At 40.4% G+C, this 23,739-nt stretch overlaps 1 protein-coding gene across 1 annotated transcript in view; it reads right to left on the reverse strand.

Moving 5' to 3' along the window:
* The window catches only part of LOC140469335 (kelch-like protein 20), a 47,029-nt gene extending 24,071 nt beyond the window's left edge, over nt 1-22,958 (reverse strand). Inside the window, exons 1-4 of the mRNA XM_072565754.1 lie at nt 22,714-22,958; nt 17,002-17,573; nt 12,104-12,262; nt 10,335-10,429 (exon numbers count right to left, since the gene is read on the reverse strand). Coding sequence (XP_072421855.1) covers nt 10,335-10,429; nt 12,104-12,262; nt 17,002-17,565 — 818 coding nt within the window. The 5' untranslated portion in view covers nt 17,566-17,573; nt 22,714-22,958. The remainder of the gene's footprint in view (nt 1-10,334; nt 10,430-12,103; nt 12,263-17,001; nt 17,574-22,713) is intronic.
* Between the last annotated feature and the right edge of the window lie 781 nt (nt 22,959-23,739).

Genomic DNA, 23,739 nt, shown 5'->3' on the forward strand with positions numbered 1-23,739 from the left:
CATAACCATCTAAATTCATCACTTTCCAATAGAAATCCAGCTCTCTTTTGAAACCGCACATGGAATCTGCCTCTACCATTATCCTCGGCAGTGTATTCCAAATCTTCACAACTCTGAGTAAACAAGTTTCTCATCAGCTGACTCCTGCGCTCTTGCTAATAATTTTGAAACTGTGATCCCACCTACTGACATACCAATTAGTGGAAACAAAATATTCTTCTTTATTCTGTCAAAATTGTTCATAAAAGTGAACATCTCAATAAGGTCACCTCAAACTTCTCTGCTCCAAAAACAAATGTCAATGTAAAATGCGTGTGCGTGAAGTACAGATGATGTCAACTGACATTTGAAATAGTTAGAGAAAGATTTAAAGTGCAAAACCCAAGACAATTACTGAAAGCTTGCTAAGCAAAAAAGAGGAAAACAAAAACCCATCTCTTAAGCAAAATTGTTGCACATCTCTAACTCTATGACTTTCCTCCCACAACCTTTTACCCTGATCTCATTCATCTGTGCCCTAGGTCCCTCAGCAATTCTGATGAATCAGTAGCTCTTTGCAAACAGGATTTCCAGAGGAGATAACACAGATATTGCTCAGAAAAGAAAACAGCTTTTTTCCCCCCCTACTAAGAAAGCTTTTGCTCATCAATCCTAGGGAAGGCTCAAAGCTGGCTACTTAAGTGCTTGACATACAATCATACTGTTCAGGTATTCCCTCAAAAGCAACCTGGGTTCCACACCAGCAGTCTGTGACTGGTGTGTTGAATTGGGATCAATCACATTAAATTCTGCCCACAATCTCAACTTGAAAGATGATTTACATGCACAACTATACAAGTGCATGATGTCCACAGCACAGTCTGCATTTGAAGTAACAAGCTCTAAAGGTGAGCAGCTGGGAGAACAGCACTTCAAATGAAGAAACTAGCAATATTCCTCATGTTTAGATTAGATTAGATTAGATTAGATTACTTACAGTGTGGAAACAGGCCCTTCGGCCCAACAAGTCCACACCGCCCCGCCGAAGCGCAACCCAACCATACCCCTACATTTACCCCTTACCTAACACTACGGGCAATTTAGCGTGGTCAATTCACCTGACCCTGCACATCTTTGGACTGTGGGAGGAAACCGGAGCACCCGGAGGAAACCCACGCAGACACGGGGAGAACGTGCAAACTCCACACAGTCAGTCGCCTGAGTCGGGAATTGAACCCAGGTCTCTGGCGCTGTGAGGCAGCAGTGCTAACCACTGTGCCACCGTTCTCAGTAGCAAGAACGTTGGAGCAAGAGGGAAAAGGAAAATATTTTAAATTGCTGGAGTCTCTGCTCCATTTTCCATTGGGGGAGAAAATAACACCATATTTAGAAGCTGTATCTTGATTAAAACATATGGTAAAGGGATCACATAAATATCAGGATTCCTTTTGTTTTGATCTATACCCAAGTGTAGGGTAAGAGAGCATAGAGAAAGAACGAGGAGGGAGGGAATCATTTTTCTGTCAGATGTTATTTACTATATCAATTCTCTTGTCTTGAAAAAGTAGATAATTCCAAACATACGTTGATTTTAAAAAAAATTTCAAACTATTGTCTGATCTGGGAAATAATCGCAGTAAATACACCACCTCCTCATGAAAATATTACCTCAAGAAGCATTACCCATTGAAAAATGTCTGATTACACACAACAAAATTAAAACAGAAATAATAAAGCTAAGAGCAGCTAGAAATAACTATTAACTACCCAGCTAGTCTCATTCTCCAGCCTTATCTCTAGAGCCATCTGAATTCATCATTCTCAAATAGATATTCAGCTCTCGTTCAGAACTTCATATGGAATCTGCCTGCACCACTCTTCCAGGCAGCACATTCCAAATCCTAACAAGTCTGAATAAAGAAGTTTCTTGTCATCTGACTCCTACTCTCTTGCTGATAATCTTGAAACCGTGACCCCACTTACTAACATACCAATTAGTGGAAACAGAATATACTTATTTATCCTTTCAAAATTGTTCATAAATGTGAACATCTCAATAAAATGTCATCTCTTAATCTTCTCTGCTCCAATGACAAATGCCAAATGTAAAAAGTGTGTGCATGAAGTACAGATGATGTCAGTAGACATCGGACATGGTTAGAGTAGGATTTAAAGTGCAGAAGAACAAGAGGATTACTGAAAGTGTCCTCAGTCAAAGAGAAAAAAAAAGTACTGGATTAGTGGTGCTGGAAGAGCACAGCAGTTCAGGCAGCATCCAACGAGCAGCGAAATCGACGTTTCGGGCAAAAGCCCTTCATCAGGAAACGTCGAATTTGCTGCTCGTTGGATGCTGTCTGAACTGCTGTGCTCTTCCAGCACCACTAATCCAGTATTTGGTTTTCAGCATCTGCAGTCATTGTTTTTACCTAGAAAAAAAAAGTACCCTATTTCTCTTTTAAGCAAAATCTCTGTACATCTCTGTTCTTGCCTTAGAGCAGCGAGCCACAGATAAACATGAAAAAAAGAAACAGAACAACAGTTCTGGAACATGAGACTGCAATTTCAGCCCATTTTGTTTTATAACGACCACAGGCCTTTACCAATCAGAAGGCTTTTTAGCTCAAGCATCTCTAGCAGATCCACCAAAAGCAAACAGCAACCAATGTCACTGCTCTGACATAAAAATATGGAACCTGCAGTAGCAAATGGATTTTACTTACATAATATAATTAGACTGAACCCACTATCATGCATTAATGTTGTATTTTACTGTTATGAAGTATTGACAGTGATTCCAAATGGGACATCATGTTTGACTCAGATATTACTGTAAATATCTGGAGATTTAGGAAAAATGCAATGAAAAGGTCCATACACCTAATTCTGGTTGGAGAAGGAAAGATAATCGAAACTTAATTGGTAAGGAATTTCTCTTTGGAAGAGATTTAAAACTGGCAACAGGAGAATATTAATAAATGCATCTCTACTGGGAAATTATACTTCATGAAAAATAAACTTTGGATCAAATCAGTTGACATCATTTAGAATGTCAGTCAGCAACTCCATGTATTTTAAAAAAAAACTTCTAAGTTTCTCAATGCGGAATTATGCTGCTATTTGGAGAGCACAATTTTCCAGCAATGATGTACAGGACAGAGTTTTAAGTGAAAACATCAATCCTCAGTAATAAATATCAAACACACTGAAGTACAGAACATCCAGGGTCATATTTCAGCTGAGCAGTTATTTTTCAGAACATATAAACATCGTGTTAACTGCAGGCATGTCAAGTTGTGCTGGAGGTGATGACAGTTCCATTATAAATGGTCCTGGGAGGTATTAACTTTGATTTAGCAATATTAGCATCGTGCTATTTGTATTCTGTCCAAATTAGATGATTAAACAAAATGAAATTTTAAAAGTTATGCTTTTGAAGTTAGTGAACAATTTTAAAAAATACGGAATGGTAGTCCATTAATGGTTTTTAAATTCCTAACACACGTTCAACTCATAAAGTTCAGAAACAAAGTTTAAACGTCATAGTGTTTAAAACAAAGAAAACACCAAGTACCTGAAGTGCTTTATAATCCCATAAACCACTGCAGGACACTTGTAGAAAATCATTATCATACAAGTTTCAGAGTTGTTCGTGTCAATAATTGCTAATGGAAGGTATTTGCGGGTCCCTCAATCTACAGACTTATTTTGAAAAAGAAATTCAAGTAACAAAACAGGTTCAAGTTATGAAAGAACTTCTGAAAAAAAAATGTAACTTCAACATCTATTCTTTTACAACAGTCTGTTTGGAAGTATCAGAAAGTTACTGAGCTGAGCTGATATTAACAGTCAAGATAGGACTCCTAAAATGTAATTGTTAGAGTACAAATTAAGCACTAAGTTAAACAAATTTAGTCAAAAAAAGGCAAATTTTTGAGTTGTTACTCTTTAAATCGTTGGAGATCACCAACTATGAGCTTCTGTAAGCAGGATTACAACTATCAGTTTCTGCTCTAATTCAGAAACCAAAACAGATTGATCCTACTCTTGTGGAGTTATCATGTTCCAGCAACCAGTCAAAACATGCTAGGAATATCATTTTAATCTATGACAACTGAATGGATTGCATGAATTTATCTGATAATTTGTGATTTGATTATTGTGTAGTTAAAATGTCATAGTGGTATGCATTGTATACCTTTTGGTAAGATGGCAGTGAAGTGGGACACTCCAGTTGGAGATCGCCCACTCTGCCTACACATTTGCTATTTTCTCTCCCTCTTTTCCCTCCTTATCTTGGCCTCGGCTGCGCAGCAGTCGGCAGCTCCTCCAGCAACCAGGAGTGGGGACACCAGAGACCAGTGGCCCCCAGCAGAGCACGGCAGCAGTCAGTGGCCAGACTAGATGGTTGCCCCCTGCGCTGGTCTGCTGTGGAGAACCTTTTGAAATAAACTGCCATGTTTAACTTTTTAACTTTGTTTTTTTTTTGTTTTTCTGACCAATGGTTATGCTGTGTAAAGCTGCAGTGTAACTTTTTTTCTTCATTTCTCTACTCAGAAACAGGTGGCACTGAGTGTTGGGGACATTGTCACACTAACTAGTCTGTAACTGAAGCAGCTGTACAGAAGGTTCCTTTGAATCTAAGATGGCACTGTAAGTGGAAACGTATCAACTTTTCATATTACTCATTTGGAGTACAAGTGAAAATAAAGCGAATTTAATTCACATCAATTCAATATCGTCATGGACCTTCATAAAAGCTACTGCTGTCACCAGATGGCTGCAGTTATTAAAGGGCCAGACTAACTGATGCCAAAGCCAAGAGTTTAATTTGCCAAGCCAAACTATATCATACAGTCTCAAATCAATATTAGCGCTGAAAGATCATGATAACAGAAAGATGGTAACACGGATATCTCAGAGTTCAAGAATAACTTGAGTCTATGCCATTATGTTGGGGCTGCACAGTGGCTCAGTGGTTAGCACTACTGCATCACAGCGCCAGGAACCCGGGTTCAATTCCAGCTTCAGGCGACAGTTTGTGTGGAGTTTGCACATTCTCCACACAATGTGTATTCCAGTTTCCTCTCACAGTCCAAAGATGTGCAGGTTAGGTGAATTGGCCATGCTAAATTTTCCATAGTATTCAGGGATGTGTAGGTTAGGTGCATTAGTCAGGGATAAATATAGGATAATAGGTTAGGGGAACAGGTCTGGGTGGGTTACCCTTTGGAGGATCAGTGTGAACTTGTTGGGCCGAAGGACCTGTTCCCACACTGTAGGAATTCAATGACTCTGAGGAAAAAGAGCCTAACACTGAACAATATTATCCTTTACACACTAGACTTCCTGTACTGAAGTTATCATCAGTGAGTAACCCCTAAAATACTGCAAGTTACTCCACAATGCTGTAAATAGTTCACCAAAATTGTACAACACAATAAAAGGATGCAAAAAATCCCATTTTAATTTTGCAGTATTTATTTCAATTTTACAAAATGTACCCAGAATATTGTACAGGAGTAAAGACGTGCATACTTTGAAATTTGTAAACAGTGGCCCACAAAATCTTAGCTGTCTGAGGAAATGTGTTCAACACTTTTTGTCAAAAACTAGTGTGACAACTCTTCAACAAATACTTGTTCCTTCATTTCATGGGCCAGTGAATTTGCTGTTGTTTCTCCTGAAATCTCTAAACTATACTGACCTTTTTAAACAGCATATTTTATATTCATATTACAAAACAGCAATACAATTGCTGGCATGACAGTAGGCTATTTTTTGCCCTTTCGTTATGTTGTACAATTTCAATGGTATATTTACTGTAGTGTGGAATAGTACTTCGGGGTTATGAACCATTGTAGTTGATGTTAATGAGACATTTGTAAACTCGAGAAGAGAGATGTCCCTTTCTGCACATTTCTGGCAAACAATAGGCAGGTGACAAGCTTTTTTTTAAAAAAGAGAACTCTTGAAATGTGTTTAAATTTTACTATAATAGTGGAAGGCTAAGGCAGTGAAGTGTCTGGTCTCAGCTGTGCGCATTCTTCCATTCAACACAACACAGATGAGGAAATTGCTGCCTTGTGGAAGCAACTACAGACTCAGCTCAGCTCTGTAAATCCACACAGCCAGACAGCAGCACAATGCAGTGACTTGTTCAAAAACGGTGGAAGTTTTGGTTACTTCAAGAAAGAATGCTGGAGGTCTACAGTGTTTAGGTATGTAAACATACATTGTGTAACACAATGAAGATTCATATCCAAAAAATGTTCATGTTTACTAGAGGAAAAGTTTCATGGAAAGAGCATGTCAAAAGGGATTAAGGCATTCAGTAGTTGAACCACACAGATCATGAAAGCACAAAGTTCAAAACTCAGTTTAAATGGCATTAGCTGACCTCCTTGGCTATGATAGTAAGTGTACTGGTTAGCTTCAGTTCCTGGAGTTAAAGCAGTCTGTCAAGGGCAAGAACAGAGCAGTCTGTCAAGGGCAAGAACAGTTTCCCTAATGTGCTCCAGGTCATCAAACAACCGTCTGAAACAAGGAGTCAAATAAGCACATGGCTTATTTGGGTGAGGTTTTACAAGGATCTGCAGTTTATGAGTCTGATGGTAGAAACATGCATTGCCAGGCAGATTGAAAAGCAGATTTTACTGAAACACCACTGAACGCACGATAGAATGATAATGGCCAAAAGCATCAACGTGAAAACAATACAATTCCATTATAGGTTTAACCTTCACTTGCCAAAAGAACTAATTTAGGTCCAAATAAACATTCAAATCTTATAACAAATTGCTTTGACATATGCACTCAGAGTATAACTTTCAATGTGGATAGTTGCAAGGAATTTCTTTGCTAGCTTCCCCCATCCCCAAAATATGGCTACATTTCAATCATAAAATATCTATGACTTCACAAAATATCAATGCCATTTTAAAAAAAAGGAACAAAATTATCACTGACTACCATTTTAAGTCATTTTATTATCTAAAAATGAGTTTGTGCTGGTAATAAAAAGTCAAGACAATTATCTTGGCCTACTTAATGAACAGAATAAGATCTAAATAGCTTAATAACACAACATACATTTATGTTAAGACTAATTGACTTATAAAGCAGGACTCAGCTATGGTGCAATCCCCTATGCCCACCCAAGTGAAACGTAAATAGCAAATTCTACTCCTTGTTCCATCATAAAAAAAAGGAGATAGGTCTTTAAGTGCAACATTTCACTGTTAAAGCCTGATCTATATTAAGAGCAGGCCTTAGACAAGAATGTTCTATGTTGGATACCTAGTCTGTGCAGAGTCAGTAATTTTCAAGTGGATTGATTGATGGCTTTACTATCAGGGTTAGATAGAATAACGGCTGGGGTTCCCTTATTCTGCAGCTAAATAGTTGCTTCTGGTGTAAGTGCATGTGAACATGAGATGAAGACAAAATTAGGTTTGCCTAATATGGTAGAAAGGCATGATTCACTGATGATTTGCCATTATGATGCTCTGATATTTACATTAGCTCCCATAGTATATGGATGAAGCATGGGTGCTGTAGTACTGAAGAATTCAACAAACTTTTAATACAGCTCCTGGTATTCACATGTGTATGCTACAATCACAGCACTTGTGTGTCTGTGCTCAAGCTAAGCAATTCAGATATACTGCAGCGCATTAAACACAGAAACACACAAAATAAGTGAGTAGGAGTAGATCATTTGCCCCTTGAGCTTGTTCTTGTACTCAATATGATCATGGCTGATCTTCGAGCTGGATATCCTAATCTCTCACTTCCCCATACCCCTTTATTCCGTTAGACACAAGAACGATGTCTACCTTCTCCATGAAAGCACAATGTTTTAGCCTCAATCACTTTCTCTGGTAGTGAATTCCATAGGCTCACCACTCTGAAGAAAGTTCTCCTCAGCTCAGTCCCAAAAGCTTTACCCTTTATCTTTAAGTTCTGACCCCTGGTTCTGGACTCTCCCCACCGGCTGCAATCTAGGGAACATCCTTCCTGCATCTAAGCCGTCTAGCCCTGTTAGAATTTTCCAAGTTTCTAGGAGATCCCCACCCTCCAATTCTTCTGAACTCTAGTGCATACAATCTCTTCTCATATGCATCCTCTGAATCAATTTGGTAAACCTTCGCTGCACTCCCTCTATATCAAGCACATCATTCCTCAGTTCACAAGGCCAAAACTGCACACAATACTCCAGGTTGGCCTCATCGATGCCCTGCATAACTGCGGAGAGACACCCTTGTTCCTGTACCTGAATGAAGGCCGACATACAGTTTGCCTTCTTTACTGTCTGTTGCACATGCATGTTTACTTTCAGCGACTTGTGCGTGAGGACACCTGAATCTCACTGAACATTCCCCTTTCTCATTTGACAGCCAAACAATCTGCCATCTTATTTTTGCTACCAAAGTGGATAAGCTTGCTCTTGCCCACATTGTACTGCATCTGCTATGCATTTGCCCACTCAACTTGTCTAAATCATACTGCAACATTTCTGCATCCTCCTTACAGCTTACCCTTGCACCAAGCTGTCATCTGCAAATTGAGACATTATGTTTAGCTCCCTCATCTAAATCATTAGCATATATTGTGAATAACTGGGGTCCTCATCTAGTTCCTGCAGGACCTCACTAATCATTGTCTACCATTCATAAAAAGATCCATTTATTCCTGTTTGTCTGTGAACCAATTTTCTATCCATCTCAAAACACTAACTCAATCCCATTTACTCTAAATTTTACACATTAATCTCTTACATAGTACTCTGTCAAAACCTTCTGAAAGTCTAAACAAACCACATCTACTTGTTCCCTCTGATCAACTCTGCTAGTTACATCCTCAAAGAATTCCAGTAGATTTGTCAAACATGATTTCCCTTTCCACGCTGACTGTGTCTGATTCTACCACTGTTTTCTAACGGCTCTGCTACAAACTTTATGATAATGGACTCCAGCATCCTTCCCACTACCAACTTCGGGCTTGCTGGTCTGTAATTCCCTATTTTCCCTCTTTAAATAATGGGGTTAGATTAGCCACCCTCTAAACTGTAGGAACTGTTCCAGAGTCGAAAAGATCTTGAAAGATGACCACCAATGCATCTGCTATTTCTAGGGCCATTTCCTTATGTATTCTGGAATGTAGATTACCATCAGGCTTTGGGATTTATCAGCCTTTAATTCCAACAATTTCTCCGTCACTCTTTCTCTACTAGTGTAGAGATTTTCTCAGGTCCTCATTCTCATTAAACACTGTGTTCCCCATCATTTCTGGTACATTGTGAAGGCAGAGTAAAGTATGAATTTATTCTTTCAGCCATTTTGTTCCCCATATAAATTCCCTGCTTCTAACTGTAAGGGACCTACATTAATTCTCAATCTTTTCCTTTTATAAACCTATTGAAACTATTACACTCAGTTCTTATGTTTCCCTCAAGTTTACTCCCAGCCTCTATTTTCCCCTTCTTTCATCAATCCTTTGGTCCTTCTTTGCTGACTTCAAAACTTTTCCCATTCCTCAGGACTATTGTTTGTTTCTTGCCAATGTATATGTCCCTTCTTTGCATCCAATACTATCTCTAACTTCCCTCGTAAGGTATGGTTTGATCACTCTTCTCTTTGCACCCAAGTTAGACAGGAATAAACAATTTTTGTACTACACTCATTTGCTCTGAGTGTTTGCCATTGTCAATCCAATATCATTCCTTCAGTAACATTTTCCAATCCATCATAGCTTTCCTTATTAACGGTCAGGGCCCTAGCCTCAAAAATCAACTATTTCATTCTTTCCATCATGATGAAGAATTCTAGCGTGTTATAGTTGCTCATCTCCAAGGGGTCTCCCACAACTATATTACTAATATTATTTTCTCATTGTATAATACCCAGTCTAAGACAATGTATTGTCTAGTTGATTCCTTGGTAAAGTAAACCATCCCATATACACTCCTCTACAGTATTGCGTCCAAATTGATTTGCCCAACCTATATGCAAGTTAAAGTCACCCATAATTGCAGATGGCCATTACAGCTCATGCCACGGAGATGCTGCTGGAGACCAGTAAGACGAAGACACAAACCTTTGTACCATTAGATCACATTCCGTGACATACTTATGACATCAGGAGCATATCTCTTAGATGTTGCACATCTGTTGCAAGACAATACTACTGGTATTTACTTTGGGAGGTACAGTCCTGTAGAATTTTACAAAACAAATAAACTAGTAGAGACTGTCTGAAAATCTGTTTGTTTTAAAGATCCTCTCATGTACAACATGACCTACAGCTTATATGATAAAACATAGATATTCATAGATATCTGCACATTTCATAAATACCTGCACATTTCATCACTTTTGATCAAGGTGTCAGTCCCAACAGTGCCAACCAGAAATTTAGGGCTCAACAATGGCAAGCGAACGTGTTGCAAGACCTGGGGAAAATCATCAAGAAGTATGTACACAAATGAAAAGAAAAGCATTGATCAGTTACAATTTTATTCAATCACAGGGTAGGCTTGATGGGCTGGATGACCTACTCCTGCTCCTAATAATTGTTATTAAATGCTTTGCATATTCATTGGAGGTATAGACTAGAAGGCCAAAGGCTGCAAAATCTGTTTGGATTATTCTACTCGTAGCACAAGACTTTTGCTATCTTCAAATTGAAAGACTATCAGCAGTGATGAGTGGAAAATTATTTCAATTTCCATTCACTTCCTCAAATTGGTCCAGGTTATGTTGGGCAGTGTAAAAAGGCAAGTCAAGAACATGCCTCATCGCCAACCTCAGAATATTAACATAACCTGTGAATTCCCATATCAATCTCATTCTGCAGAATGCTCTGTAGTGTGGACTTTCCCCATTACAAAATCAAACACTTAATTTCAATAATGTAGGCAGAGGGCTAGTTGCAAAGATCCATCTGAAATTATCTTGCACCATGGGTTATGAACGGTACTGCCATGGAAGCAATTCAGATCACTTACTGATCTGTACTAATTACAGCCAGAGGATCTGAATTGTCAACACACTGTCCGATCTCTTGTGGAACAGGCTTGAGGAGCTGAATGGGCTACTCCCGTCCTATGTAATAACACATCAATTTAACTGAACTTTCAAGCTCCTGCATTCAGTACCATTTTTGACTGACCATATCCTATTCCTCCTAATCTTTCTGACATACTAATTTTTAAAATGTTCTGTACACTGCAATTAAACATCTTGGGGATGAGAGTCTTCCCAATCATGTTCATTTTATGGTGACATGTATAAATTGAGCTCAAGTGAGTATCAGTTTAAAATTTGAGTGAAACAGTGGTGAAGGAAGGTTTATTGAAATGAATAGTAGTAGGGTTAGGAAGAGGAGGAGGAAACAGCATGGCATTAGTGAATTGCTCATTTGGAGAGCCCACATAAATAGCATAACAATTCTATACTTGTGGTATTAGACAGGTTTTCAAAAACTCAAAATTATCCATTGCCAGCTGTATTTTCAATATTACAGTCAATTAATGCAAGACAGTAGATGATAATTTCCACTATTTATGGTCCATTTCCCAAGACATAAAATATCTTCCAAACATGTGACTGATGAATTTATCCAGTTTGACAATGCTGTAACCTTTTTCCTGGCATGCCAAAGTTCCAAATGCTAATTCCTTAAAAACCATTAATATTTTTCAAATCAGAGGTTTCTTTATAGTTCTAACCAATTTCTCTTTCCTTTTTTTCTTGGTTTTTGTTTGAAAAAAAATGTTAACCAGCGTGAGTAGCATTAATGTTTCCTTGTTGGATATCCAGTATCAATAGTACATACTTTTAACTCTCATTTAGCACAGAATAGAACATCCTTTACTGTATGGTATGACATCTACTTTCCACACCATCTATAATGGGTTCAGAGCAAGATCATTCCTTAGCGCCAAATTTGATAGTGTTTAAACTCAGACATAGGAACACATAGTGGGAGTGAGACTGGTTAAATGTGCTTCCGATAATGTAGGCATTTATCCCATTAATCACAGATCAATTCATAGCCAAATACCCAAGACAAAAGGACAGCAAGCTTTTTTCCCCATTACCTGGCTTTACCATCCTCTGGTTACCTGAGCAAGTTGTCCTCTCCTTTCCTGAATGTTGTATTTGACCCATGATACAACAGCGCTATACACCTGCTCCTCACTTCGCACATTCAATTCATCACTGGAAATTATATCAATCATCTGGTTTGCTGGCAGCAGCATAAACTCCTCACTCTCCATTACCTGCACAGAAGGAATGAGAAATCCAAAGTTACCTGGAATCCAACTTCACTCTAAAGCTGCTATCACAATGTTGCTGTCAAGGCAGTCAAAATTGAGCAAAAATACAACAAGGGATCTTTCAGGCTTGTGCAAAAGGATATTGAATAGAACAACAGCTCTTGTATATTCAAATATAGATGTTTATAACAATGCGTATTGAAGTAAGGATTCATAAAACCACTCTGTGGATTTAGCGGTTAAGTTTTGATTTGTTCGGTTGGAATCTCCATGAAGCTGTCAGAAATTTTCAGCTGACTTCTAACATGCACACGTATAAATTTGTTATGTTACAATGGCAAGGACAAAACTGGCACAATGCATCATACATTACAACAGAGAGAACTGTTCATGATTTCATAACCCTTTCCTTCCTTGGGAAAAAGGAGAAGCTACACTTCAATTGTGTCACCTTTGGGAAATGGCACGCCCTGAAATTACAGAGTAATTGTTCTTGTTGAAAGTGGTTTGGCAGAAATTGGTAAATCCTTAGCTCCTTTTATTTTGGGGAGATGCCAGGCCCTGATTACCAACTGTGTGTAATAGTCCCCAAGAATGAGGACAATGCCTGCTCTTGACAAGAGTCTGTGATTGAAGATTTTTTTATAAAACCATGGGGAGATTGTTGCACTGCATCCTCTGCACCATTCTAGCTGATAGGAAACTCTCCAGCTGTTTGATACCTGTCAGAAGCATCTAGTAGGTATTTAGAGATTAATAATCAACGTGTTTGGTCAGGTTACAACACATCTCCTACAACCGTCAAGTCCCAAAGTGGAAATCGAACCTAGAAATCATGAACAGTTCTCTGTTGTAATGCGCGAGGCATTGTGCCAGTTTTGACCTTGCTATTGTAACATGACAAATTTGTATGCGTGCAGTTCATGTTCAGAAGTCAGCTGAAAGTTTCTGACAGCTTCCAACCCAACAAATCAAACTTGGATAGAAAACTGGCTAACCGGTCGAAGGCAGAGAGTGGTGGTAGATGGTAAATATTCAGCCTGGAGCCCAGTTACAAGTGGAGTTCCGCAGGGTTCAGTTCTGGGTCCTCTGCTGTTTGTAATTTTTATTAATGACTTAGATGAGGGAGTCGCAGGGTGGGTCAGTAAATTTGCAGATGATACGAAGATAGGTGGAGTTGTGGACAGTGAGGACGGCTGTTGTCGGCTGCAGAGGGACTTAGATATGATGCAGAGCTGGGCTGAGGAGTGGCAGATGGAGTTCAACCCTGCCAAGTGTGAGGTTGTCCATTTTGGAAGAACAAATAAGAATGCGGAATACAGGGTTGATGGTAGGGTTCTTAGTCAGGTGGAGGAACAGAGGGATCTTGGGGTCTATCTTTGAAGGTTGCCACTCAGGTGGATAGAGTTTGTAAGGAGGCCTATGGAGTATTATCGTTCATTAGCAGAGGGATTGAATTCAAGAGTCGTGAAGTGATGTTGCAGCTGTACAGGACTTTGGTTAGGCCACAGTTGGAGTACTGTGTGCAGTTCTGGTCGCCTCACTTTAGGAAAGATGTGGAAGCTTTGGAGAGGGTGCAGAGAAGATTTACCAGGATGTTGCCTGGAATGGAGAGTAGGTCGTACGAGGATAGGTTGAGAGTTCTCGGCCTTTTCTCGTTGGAACGTCGAAGGATGAGGGGTGACTTGATAGAGGTTTATAAGATGATCAGAGGAATAGATAGAGTAGACAGTCAGAAACTTTTTCCCCGGGTACAACAGAGTGTTACAAGGGGACATAAATTTAAGGTGAAGGGTGGAAGGTATAGGGGAGATGTCAGGGGTGGGTTCTTTACTCAGAGTGGTGGGGGCATGGAATGCGCTGCCCGTGGGAGTGGTAGAGTCAGAATCATTGGCGACCTTTAAGCGGCATTTGGATAGGTACATGGATGGGTGCTTAATCTAGGTTAGAAGTTCGGCACAACATCGTGGGCCAAAGGGCCTGTTCTGTGCTGTATTGTTCTATGTTCTAAGAAGAACGCTATCACTCAGCCAGAAGACCTATTGGCCAGGGCAGCAATTAACTATATATACACAAAAGCACATTTTTAAATTCTTAAAACTTCAGTAAAGATGCTTGGTCATGACTTGTCTGTGTCTTTACAATAATGATAGCATCTGCACAATTAAGTACGATGGATGCACTTCAAGTGAAACACAGCTAGCTTCCCGAGGCAGTGCTCACCAAGGGGCTAAGATCAGGAGGATTAATATTATTCTGGTATTACTGAGGTGTAACCAGGCCCACACTTAAGTTACAAGAGCTTACTGCCATAACTTTCTGGAGTCAATTACAGGTTAATGCCTATTTTAAATCAGATGTCAATAAGAATGGTTTTGCTCAAAGCTTTGTTTTAAAGTTTAAACAGACAGCAGTTATTGTGACAAACTATCAAGCAGTATTACATCTGATAACAGGAGTTGAGGATGTATTTAAAGTTATATATATAAATATACTCAGTTTGATAAAGCTTTAATCAGATGCTGTTAACTCTCCTACATGTCAATTAATATTTTAAACAATTTTTAAATTGCATAAATGCACCAAATACTACAGTGCGAGATGCAGACTGCAGACATACCAAGCACAGCTCCTGGTTTGTGTTGTGTTATGTCAGCCAATTTTAGGAAGACAGCAGGCAAAGGATGCCAAGGGTTCTACGATAGAAGAGCTCCACGGTCATTATTCCTAATCCCTGGATAAATTTATCCTTTTAAGCAACATCTGTTCATAAAAGCATTTCAAAAGGCCTTTAAATATCTAGAGATTTTCAAATTGAACAGCTATTGATGACAGAAAAGAACAAGCTTCAGTAAGATATTAGAAAACGTAAGTACTTTACTACATATCTGCTCTCCATATTGTCAGGACAATGTATTAATGTTAAAAAGTAAAGAGTTGGAGAAGGTTCCTTGTTTTTATAACAACGTGTAAACTGATGGTTAACACAAGAATGACAGGCTGTTTTGCTGTGCAACAGGCCTTTCCTTCTGGAATTATTCCAATAACATAAAATTACAATGACAAGACAAAAACCATTACATTTTCATTGGTTTAAAAACCAAATCTCAAACAAGAAAGAAAACAATTAACTGCACTCTACAAATTGGAATGTGCACTTTGGAATTTAATGCTGAAATTAGCTTTTAAAATAGGCTGCATTATTTCAGTCTTTTGTTCTATTATTTGTCGATGAGATATGGGTACTGCTATAAACCAGCATACATTGCTTCTTTCTCGCTGCCTTGGAGAAGCTGGTAGTGAGCTGCTTTCTTGAACCACTGTAGTCCTTAGGGTATACGCACACCCAGTGCTATTAGGAATAGTATTCCAGCATTTTGATCTAGCAACAGCCGTATATATTCAAGTCAGGGTGGTGAGTGCCTTGGAGGGGAACTTGCAGGTGGTAGTGGTGTTCCCATGCACCTGCTGCCCTTGTCCTTCTGGGTTGGTAGAGGTTAATGGCTCTGAAATTACCAGAGGAGTTTGGTGAGTTGTTACAGTGCACCTTGTAAACAACATACACTGCTGCCATTGTGCACCAGTGGCAGCAAGGATGGATGTTTAAGTAATGGTGGTGGACGTGCTGTCAATCAAACAGGATGCTTTTTTCTGGATGGTGCCAAACTTGAGTGCTGTAGGAGCTACAATCATCCAGGCAAGTGGAAGAGTATTTCATTGCACTCTTGTCATGCCTAGCAGATGACAGACAAGTACTGGGGAGATAGGAGGCAAGTTACTTGTTGTAGAATTTTTAAACCTCTGGCCTGTTCTTATAGCTATTTTGTAACTGACCAATCAGCTTCCAGTCAATGGTACCCCCAGGATGTTGATAGTGGGTGATTCAGTAATAGTAATGCCATTGATCATCAAAAAGCACACCTAGACCCTCTTTCGTGGGGGGGGCGGTCATTGCCTGATCACTTGTATGGCATAAATTTTATTTGCAACTTATCGGCCGAAGCTGGAGCGTTGTTTCAAGTCTTGTTGCATTTGGACATGACTGCTTCAATATCTAAAGAATTGATGAACTTTCTGCAATTATTGGCAAGAGTACCCACCCCCTGACATTATGATGGAAGGAATGTCTTTGGTGAAATAGTTGAATATGGTTGGGTATAGAATATTGCAGGAATTCTTCAGTAGTAATGTCCTGGAGCTAGGATGCCTGACCTCTAAGCACCACAACCATCTTCCTTTGTACTAGGTGCCACTCCAACATGCCAAGAGTTTTCTCTTCCAATATCTATTGACTAATTTGGCCAGGGCTTGTGATGCCGTATTCTGTTAGATGCTGACGTGATGTCATGGGCAGCAACTCTCACCTCACTTCTAGAGGTCAGCTCTTTTGTCCATTTTTGAACCAAGGGTGTAATATGGTGAGACGCTGAGTGGCACTGACAGGACCCAAGCTGAACTGTATTAGATGATGTGAATGTCACACTTATGCTTCCACAGGATGCCTCGTCATGACAAGTAACTGAAGGTTATTGAGAAAGGGCAGGGTTCATTCATAATACTATCAGCAGGAAGTGTCACAAAAAAAAAGCAGAAAGGACTAATCCCAAATGTTCTCATTCCAAATTCGTCTAATACTGCAGCTCAACTGTTGAGTTTTACAATCACAACTTTGGAGTTTCAGAAAGCCTGATCATTTTTAAAAAAAAACTAAAGCAGCAGACAAGCAAAGCATATTTTCTTACCTCTTGGAAGTTGTGCTGTGTAAACTTATCTGCCACCCGCAGCAACTCGCGACAGGCGTGAGTGTCAGCAAAAGCCCGAATTCCCAAACAGTTGGACGGATCGAGCTGTCTCTTTAAAAACTCACAGCAGGTTTCCTGGATCTCCATCAACTGCAACAAGCAAGCAGCTGGCAGCAAGGTCTGCACATTGTTCTCCTCCACAATGATCTGCGAGGTGTATGCAAACTCAATCAGTAATTCCATGGCATGCTCATCAATGTCCCTAATCAGAACTTCCGTCTGCCGACTTTCTGCGAGTTCACTGGTGAACATTGCATGGAAATAAGGACTGCAGGCTGCAAGCACCACCCGGTGGGCATAGATTTTCTTCAGCCCAACCACAAGCACAACATCACACAGGCCCTGGTTTCTCCTCAGTTGATTAATGGCATCCAGAGTGAGTCGGGGGTGTTTGTCTGAGACGTAATGCATGCGTGCAGGCTGAGGCAGGCCTTCAGGAAGCCGGTTTGGATCACCAGCTGTACATCGGCTGGTCACATCCATTCCGGTCACCACTGGAGACATGCACAGATCTGAAAGAGGAAGCAAAGTAATCAATTCAATATTCGGATAATCCATCCAATATTCATTAATCTCCATCCACTGCCTAGTGTGATAACACCTCAGGTAGACCTGCTCAGAATAACGCATGATATGGCCACAATAGTCCAGCTTTGATTACAAAGTTAGGGGTTTTGCCTGAAGTTCTGCTCCAAGACAGAATGGAAACTGCAGCGTTTAAAATAGTGATTTGTCCTTCCAGGACAGTTCCTGTCCTTCATAACCAAATAACCAAACTTCCAGTTGCAGGACTTCATTTCACGTAAAAACTAAGTGTGAATGCCAGATACATGGGTGAACACTAATCTCAGAAACAGATCAAACCAGCTTTTTCACTTAAATCTTAAAAAGATTCAGGAAGCTACAACTTCTGCATCAAGCCATGCACTCATTACATAGCACTATTTCCGCAATGAACTAATCAGCTCAACTGAACAATACCTTTGTCTATGCTATGCATATCAGCCCCCTCTCATAAACCTACTTACAGTCAGAGTCAGATGCACAGCACGGAAACAGACCCTTCGGTGCAACCCATCCATGCCGATCAGATATCCCAACCTAATCTAGTCCCACCTGCCAGTACCCGGCCCATATCCCTCCAAACCCTTCTTATTCTCATACCATCCAGATCCCTTTTAAATGTTGCAATTGTACTAGCCTCCACCACTCCCTCTGGAGGCTCATTCCATACACACACCATGCCCTGCGTAAAAAAGTTCCTTCCCACTCACACATCTACCTTGTTTTACTCTTAGCCCTCACAGTCCAAAGATATGCAGGTTAGGTGGATTAGCCATGCAAAATTCCCCAGTGTCTAGTGTCACAAAGCTGGTTCCTTTTTTTTAAAAAGCTGTTCCTTGGCTCAAGGAGACTCTGTCCTTGATTTTTTTTTCTCAGAGGAGTAATAAGCCGGTTCTGATCAGTCTGGTTTGGTACAGAGATGAAAACGATTTTGACAGGCCTTTTGTTTATATGTAAACAGATGAGACTTCAGGCCAAAGTGGTCATGTTTTAGACGACCTGAATAATGAAAGGGGGAGTGGACAGCTCTTTAGCTGAGCAGTTTAGTTCAATCCTAAACTGGTTGGGAGTTCAACAGTGAGCAGTGTAAAAACACTCTCTTTCTGCCCTTCAACTTCAACTTGTAAGCATTTGTTCCATTTATACTGGTTTCTAAAGGGAGTTTGCTTATTGGGACTGCTGTGTATATTTGGAACAGCATAATTAAGTCTGGTTAATTATGTTTGGGTAGACTGATTTCTGTAGGGGTTCTTTATTCTGTTCTTTGTGTTTCATTGTGTAATTTTGTGAATACATTTTTGTGTGTTTTAACCTTGGTAGTCAACCTCGCTAACTTACTCCGGGTAATTTTCACTGTAGCTGAAAATGTGTTGCTGGAAAAGCGCAGCAAGTCAGGCAGCATCCAAGGAGCAGGAGGATCGCATTTCGGGCATGAGCCCTCATGCCTGAAACGTTGATTCTCCTGCTCCTTGGATGCTGCCTGACCTGCTGTGCTTTTCCAGCAACACATTTTCAGCTCTGATCTCCAACATCTGCAGTCCTCACTTTCTCCTAATTTTCACTGTACACTTACCAAAACAAATTGCAAAGTTATGGTCTGGGCTGCCTGCTTAAGAATGTTTTGAGTAGTCTGGCCTAGTCCATAACACTAGGGATGTGTAGAGTGGATTAGCTATGGGAAATGCAGGGTTACAGGGGCAAGAGGGTTGGTCTGAGTGGGATGCTCTCCTGAGGGTCGGCATGGACTCTGATGGGCCAAACGACCTGCTTCCACATTGTAGGGATTCCATGATTCTATGTATCATGCCTTAACTGAGATTTGTAATGGTGAATTCCAATTCTAATTATGCACTGGGAAGGAATCTTTTCCTGGGTTTCCTAGAATTTATCAGTGATTTATATTATCATTAATGACCCCGAGACTTTCCTCCCTATGACAAGGAAATATCGTCTCTAAAAGTTGACTATCACACCCTACCATCTTAAACAAGCTCCAGTCACCCCCTTGTCTTCTCTTATCCTGAGAAACAAAAATCCCCACCTCTTCTGATCAATACATCCCCTCTGTTCTAGTAACATCCTCAAGAAACTGTTTTCACACCTTCTTGAATGCCTCTGAATCCTCTGCATAACTTGAGGACCAGAACCATGCACAGTACATACAGTGGAACCTAATGAAGATTACGTACAAGATTAGCATAAAGTCTACGCTTTTCAATACCATCCCTTTAGAATAAATCCCACCATTTGATTTGCTATTTTCCTTTAAAGAATAAGGTCTACTTAGAGAACTGTTAGTACTCCCCGCCATCCCGGTTTCTCCCCCTACTCCATTTAGATTCCTTATTGAAGAAGTATGATCTCCCCATTAAAACAATGACACCTCATGCTTATCTATAATTAAAATCATTTGGCAATTGCACTCCTGTAGCGATCTTCCTCATTCTTAAGTCCACATCCCCAACCTGTTAAGTGTTGTCTGTGAATTTTGAAACTGTACTTCTGATTTCCAAGTGCAAATTATTTCTGTAAACTGTGAACAGTTGTCACAGTACTAATCCTTCTGAAACATCACTTCCCACCTTTGGTATACCTGAATAGCTATTCTCAACTCCGAACTGTTTGCTTTCTATTCTGATGCCAACTTGCTTGCCGTTCTGTCATTTGTCCATATTCCATATGTTGCAGCTAGCTTGTAAAGTCAGGAATACAAATAAACATCACAAGTTATTCTACTCAAGTAGATGAGATAGAATTCTGTGCTCAGGTACAGAAATATATAATTTTACAAACAAATTGACCTAAATATACCTAATTCTCTAAAATGTCCAGACATAGAATTAAATTCACTAATGAGGGTCTGTGCAATAGATTAACTTAACATTTGAAAGATTGTCCCTAAAATCTTGCAAAACCTTCAAACAAATAGCTTTCATGCATCAAAAACAAAATCAATCTGTTTTGAAGCCATTAATCGCCGAATGTTCACACTGTTTTTCTCTCTCCAGAGGCTGCCAAGCTGGTCGGAATTTCTCCAACACATTGCTTTTATTTGAACACAGGTTTGTCTGTGATAAAATGCTAAAGTAGTGCGGACTCAAAATATTTCGCAAATCTTGCCTCCCATAACATCTCATTAATCCCGAGAAGTCTACGGTTTGCCAACTTTTGGAATTTATTGTCACAACGCAGAGATTGCAGACAAAGTGCCTTTTCAAGAAAGGGTCACAATGCTCTTGCCCTGAAAATAGTAATATTCACTTGAGGTGTGACCAACCCTCCATGACTATTGTGTGTGCGCAAGAGCCTAGTTAGCATTGGCAGACTATTTAAACATAGTAGGCACAAGAGCTCAATCAACTGCCCACACCCTTCCCTTCAATGATCAATAAACAGTATGAGCCAAGGGAGACTATTATTCCATTTCTTCCCTCCACGCTTTTAATATCAATGAAGTAATATAGCATAGAAGAGACCATGCACCAACCTATTCCAGTACTTATCTGTAACCTTGAGTGTTATAACATTTCAAGTGCTTATCCAAGTAATCTTTAAAGATTGCAACAGGGCATAATTTTAGGGTGAAGGGCAAGGGATTTAGAGGGAGTTGAGGAAAACTCTTTTTACCCAGAGTGTGGTGGGAATCTGGAATGCGCTGCCTAGGAGGGTAGTAGAGGCAGGGAACCTCATGACTGTTTTGAAAAAATAAGACATGGATGAGCACTTGAAACATCAAACTTTCAAGGCTATGGTTTTGCTAATTTCTATTCTGCTTCCAAGTCATTTATCACTTTCTCCTTTAAAGGGAATCTGGTAACCAATCTATTCAGACCTGATAAAGACATGAAGCAGCCAGAACACGCTCTCAACAGCTTTCAGTTTTGTTGAAACTTTAAAAAAATTTTACAGAACAGAATGCAGAATACTGGTCACATAAACAAACAAAAGGCTAAAACAGGTACTGAAACAGTGACGGAACAACTTCACACCTGCTGTTTGCACTCCAAACAAATCAACTGAGAAAGTGACAAAGGAATGCTGAAAGCAGCTGGTCAAAAGGTTTAGATCACAGAAATATGCTGAAAAGCTGAAATACCCTGTTCTTCTGCAGCAAGTTGCTTAAGGCAGGTAAATAAACAGACCACAAAAGATAGCAGGATCAATGTCCATTTTGAATTGATTCATTCATCTCTGCCAAGTAACAATAAGTCAATCATCTGTGGATGATGGCAATTTGGGCAAAGTACAAAACAACACCTTCAGAAGAGGGTTGTCAAAAAAATAAATTAAGCATTGATAACCTGGTTTATGCTTGTCATCTGGACTGTAACACCTCAAAACATCAATGTTCATTTTCCCAACACGACATTTACCATAATCCTGATTCAATGCCCTGAATTAAATAAAATACAAGCAGCAAAAGGCTATTTTAAAAATGACTGCACATTGTCAATTTTGGATAAAAGACTCCATTGGAGGTACATAATACTACTTTGTGCTTAAAATGAAAGTACCATAAGTTCTGAACACAAGTAGCCTAAATCTAAATCATGTCTTTGCTTTTCAAAGCGAGTAGGTATGTGGGCAGAGCCACGCTGGCACTGAGCAGGTTTAAGTGATGGGGATAGCAATGAGGTTAGAGAGAGATGATGCTGCAAACATGCACTGGGTCGGACATCTTCTGCAAAGTAACAACAGCAGGTTAACATTGCTGGCTTTTGTCCTTTTGGAAAATATGGGGACAGGATGAGAAGGACAAAAACCAAGAAATAGAAAGTTATAACTCATAAACCCTCATAAGCATCAAATCCACACTTGATTTTTTTTAAAAGAAAAGTTCAGATGGTATTTATCAGGAGGCACCATCCACAAATGAATGCAAGGCGGCGCAGGAGGAGTCCATTCGGCCCATCACGCCTCTACTAGCACTGCTGGCGAAGCTGATGAAAACCTGATTTTTCTTTCCAAGTATTTATTCGAGTCTCCTTCCCCACCCTCAAGACCATTCCCAGTCCAGGCAGAGGTCGGCCTGTGAGAATACCACTCGCTTTTTAAAAAAAATATTTAAAAAGAGACGGTGAAACTTACCCAGAAGGTGGCCTGAGGCCGGACACTACTCACTGGCTCAGCTGCAGCATCCGAGCCCGAGGCAGCGGCCCGGGCACCTCCGGGTCCCCCCCCAGCTCCATCACCCGGACGCTCACACACCGTGACAGGGTATCCAGGCGGACACCGATGAGCAACTTTCCCTCAATCCGCGGGATAACGCTGTCTCTCCATCAGGACTCGTCCCCGTCCGCTCCGTTCCCCACCCCTCAGGGCACGCGCGCACTCCACTCAAGTCCCACCCACCGACCGTCTGCATTGGCTGTCTCCGGTACCGGCCTCCTCATCCTGGCTATTGGTTGGTCAGTACTGCAGCCACCCAGGTCCCGCCTCCCGTTTCTTAATGGCTCCCCTCACTGCCCGTCTCCTCGCTATGCGTTGTGATTGGGCAATACTCCTGCGGGTCATCCCGCCCAGGACAAGACCGCTCACCATCATTGGTTAATATAGCCGCCAGTCTGTCCGTTCTGGGCTTCCATTGGAAGTTGGCTTCCGTTGACGCAATCAACAGCACTCCGCATTCGGATTGGGTAAGAAAACCGTCAATCACGATTTATAACACGCCCCCATTCTCATTGAGTACTATCGCTGTCCGTCTCCTCACTCCGCGTTTCCATTGGCCACTAAAGCCGCCAATCACCCAACCACTGTTCTGCCTCCCAGTTGTTTCATCATCCCTTCTCCTCCTGGACCAATTGTTTTGTAGGACGTTGTTGATATCTTCCAACTGTTCTCATGAGAAAAACATTTATTAAAATTCATCCAGAATATTATGTACACTTCTGTGTACTGCATTATGGCGTCACAGAGTTGTTACCACACGGAGAAAGGCGCTTAAGCTTGTGGTCTCTGTGCCAGTTCATTAAACATCCAAAAATATACAAAATACTCAGTGGGTATGGCAGCATCTGTGGAGAGAGAAAGCAAAATTCACGATTCTGAGTGTGAATATGCTACTTCTTTAACAAGGTTATGCTGTCCTTGGTTTTCTTTCAGAGAGGTCGTAAA

The sequence above is a fragment of the Chiloscyllium punctatum genome, chromosome 49, assembly GCF_047496795.1.
Source record: "Chiloscyllium punctatum isolate Juve2018m chromosome 49, sChiPun1.3, whole genome shotgun sequence".
Taxonomy (NCBI): domain Eukaryota; kingdom Metazoa; phylum Chordata; class Chondrichthyes; order Orectolobiformes; family Hemiscylliidae; genus Chiloscyllium; species Chiloscyllium punctatum.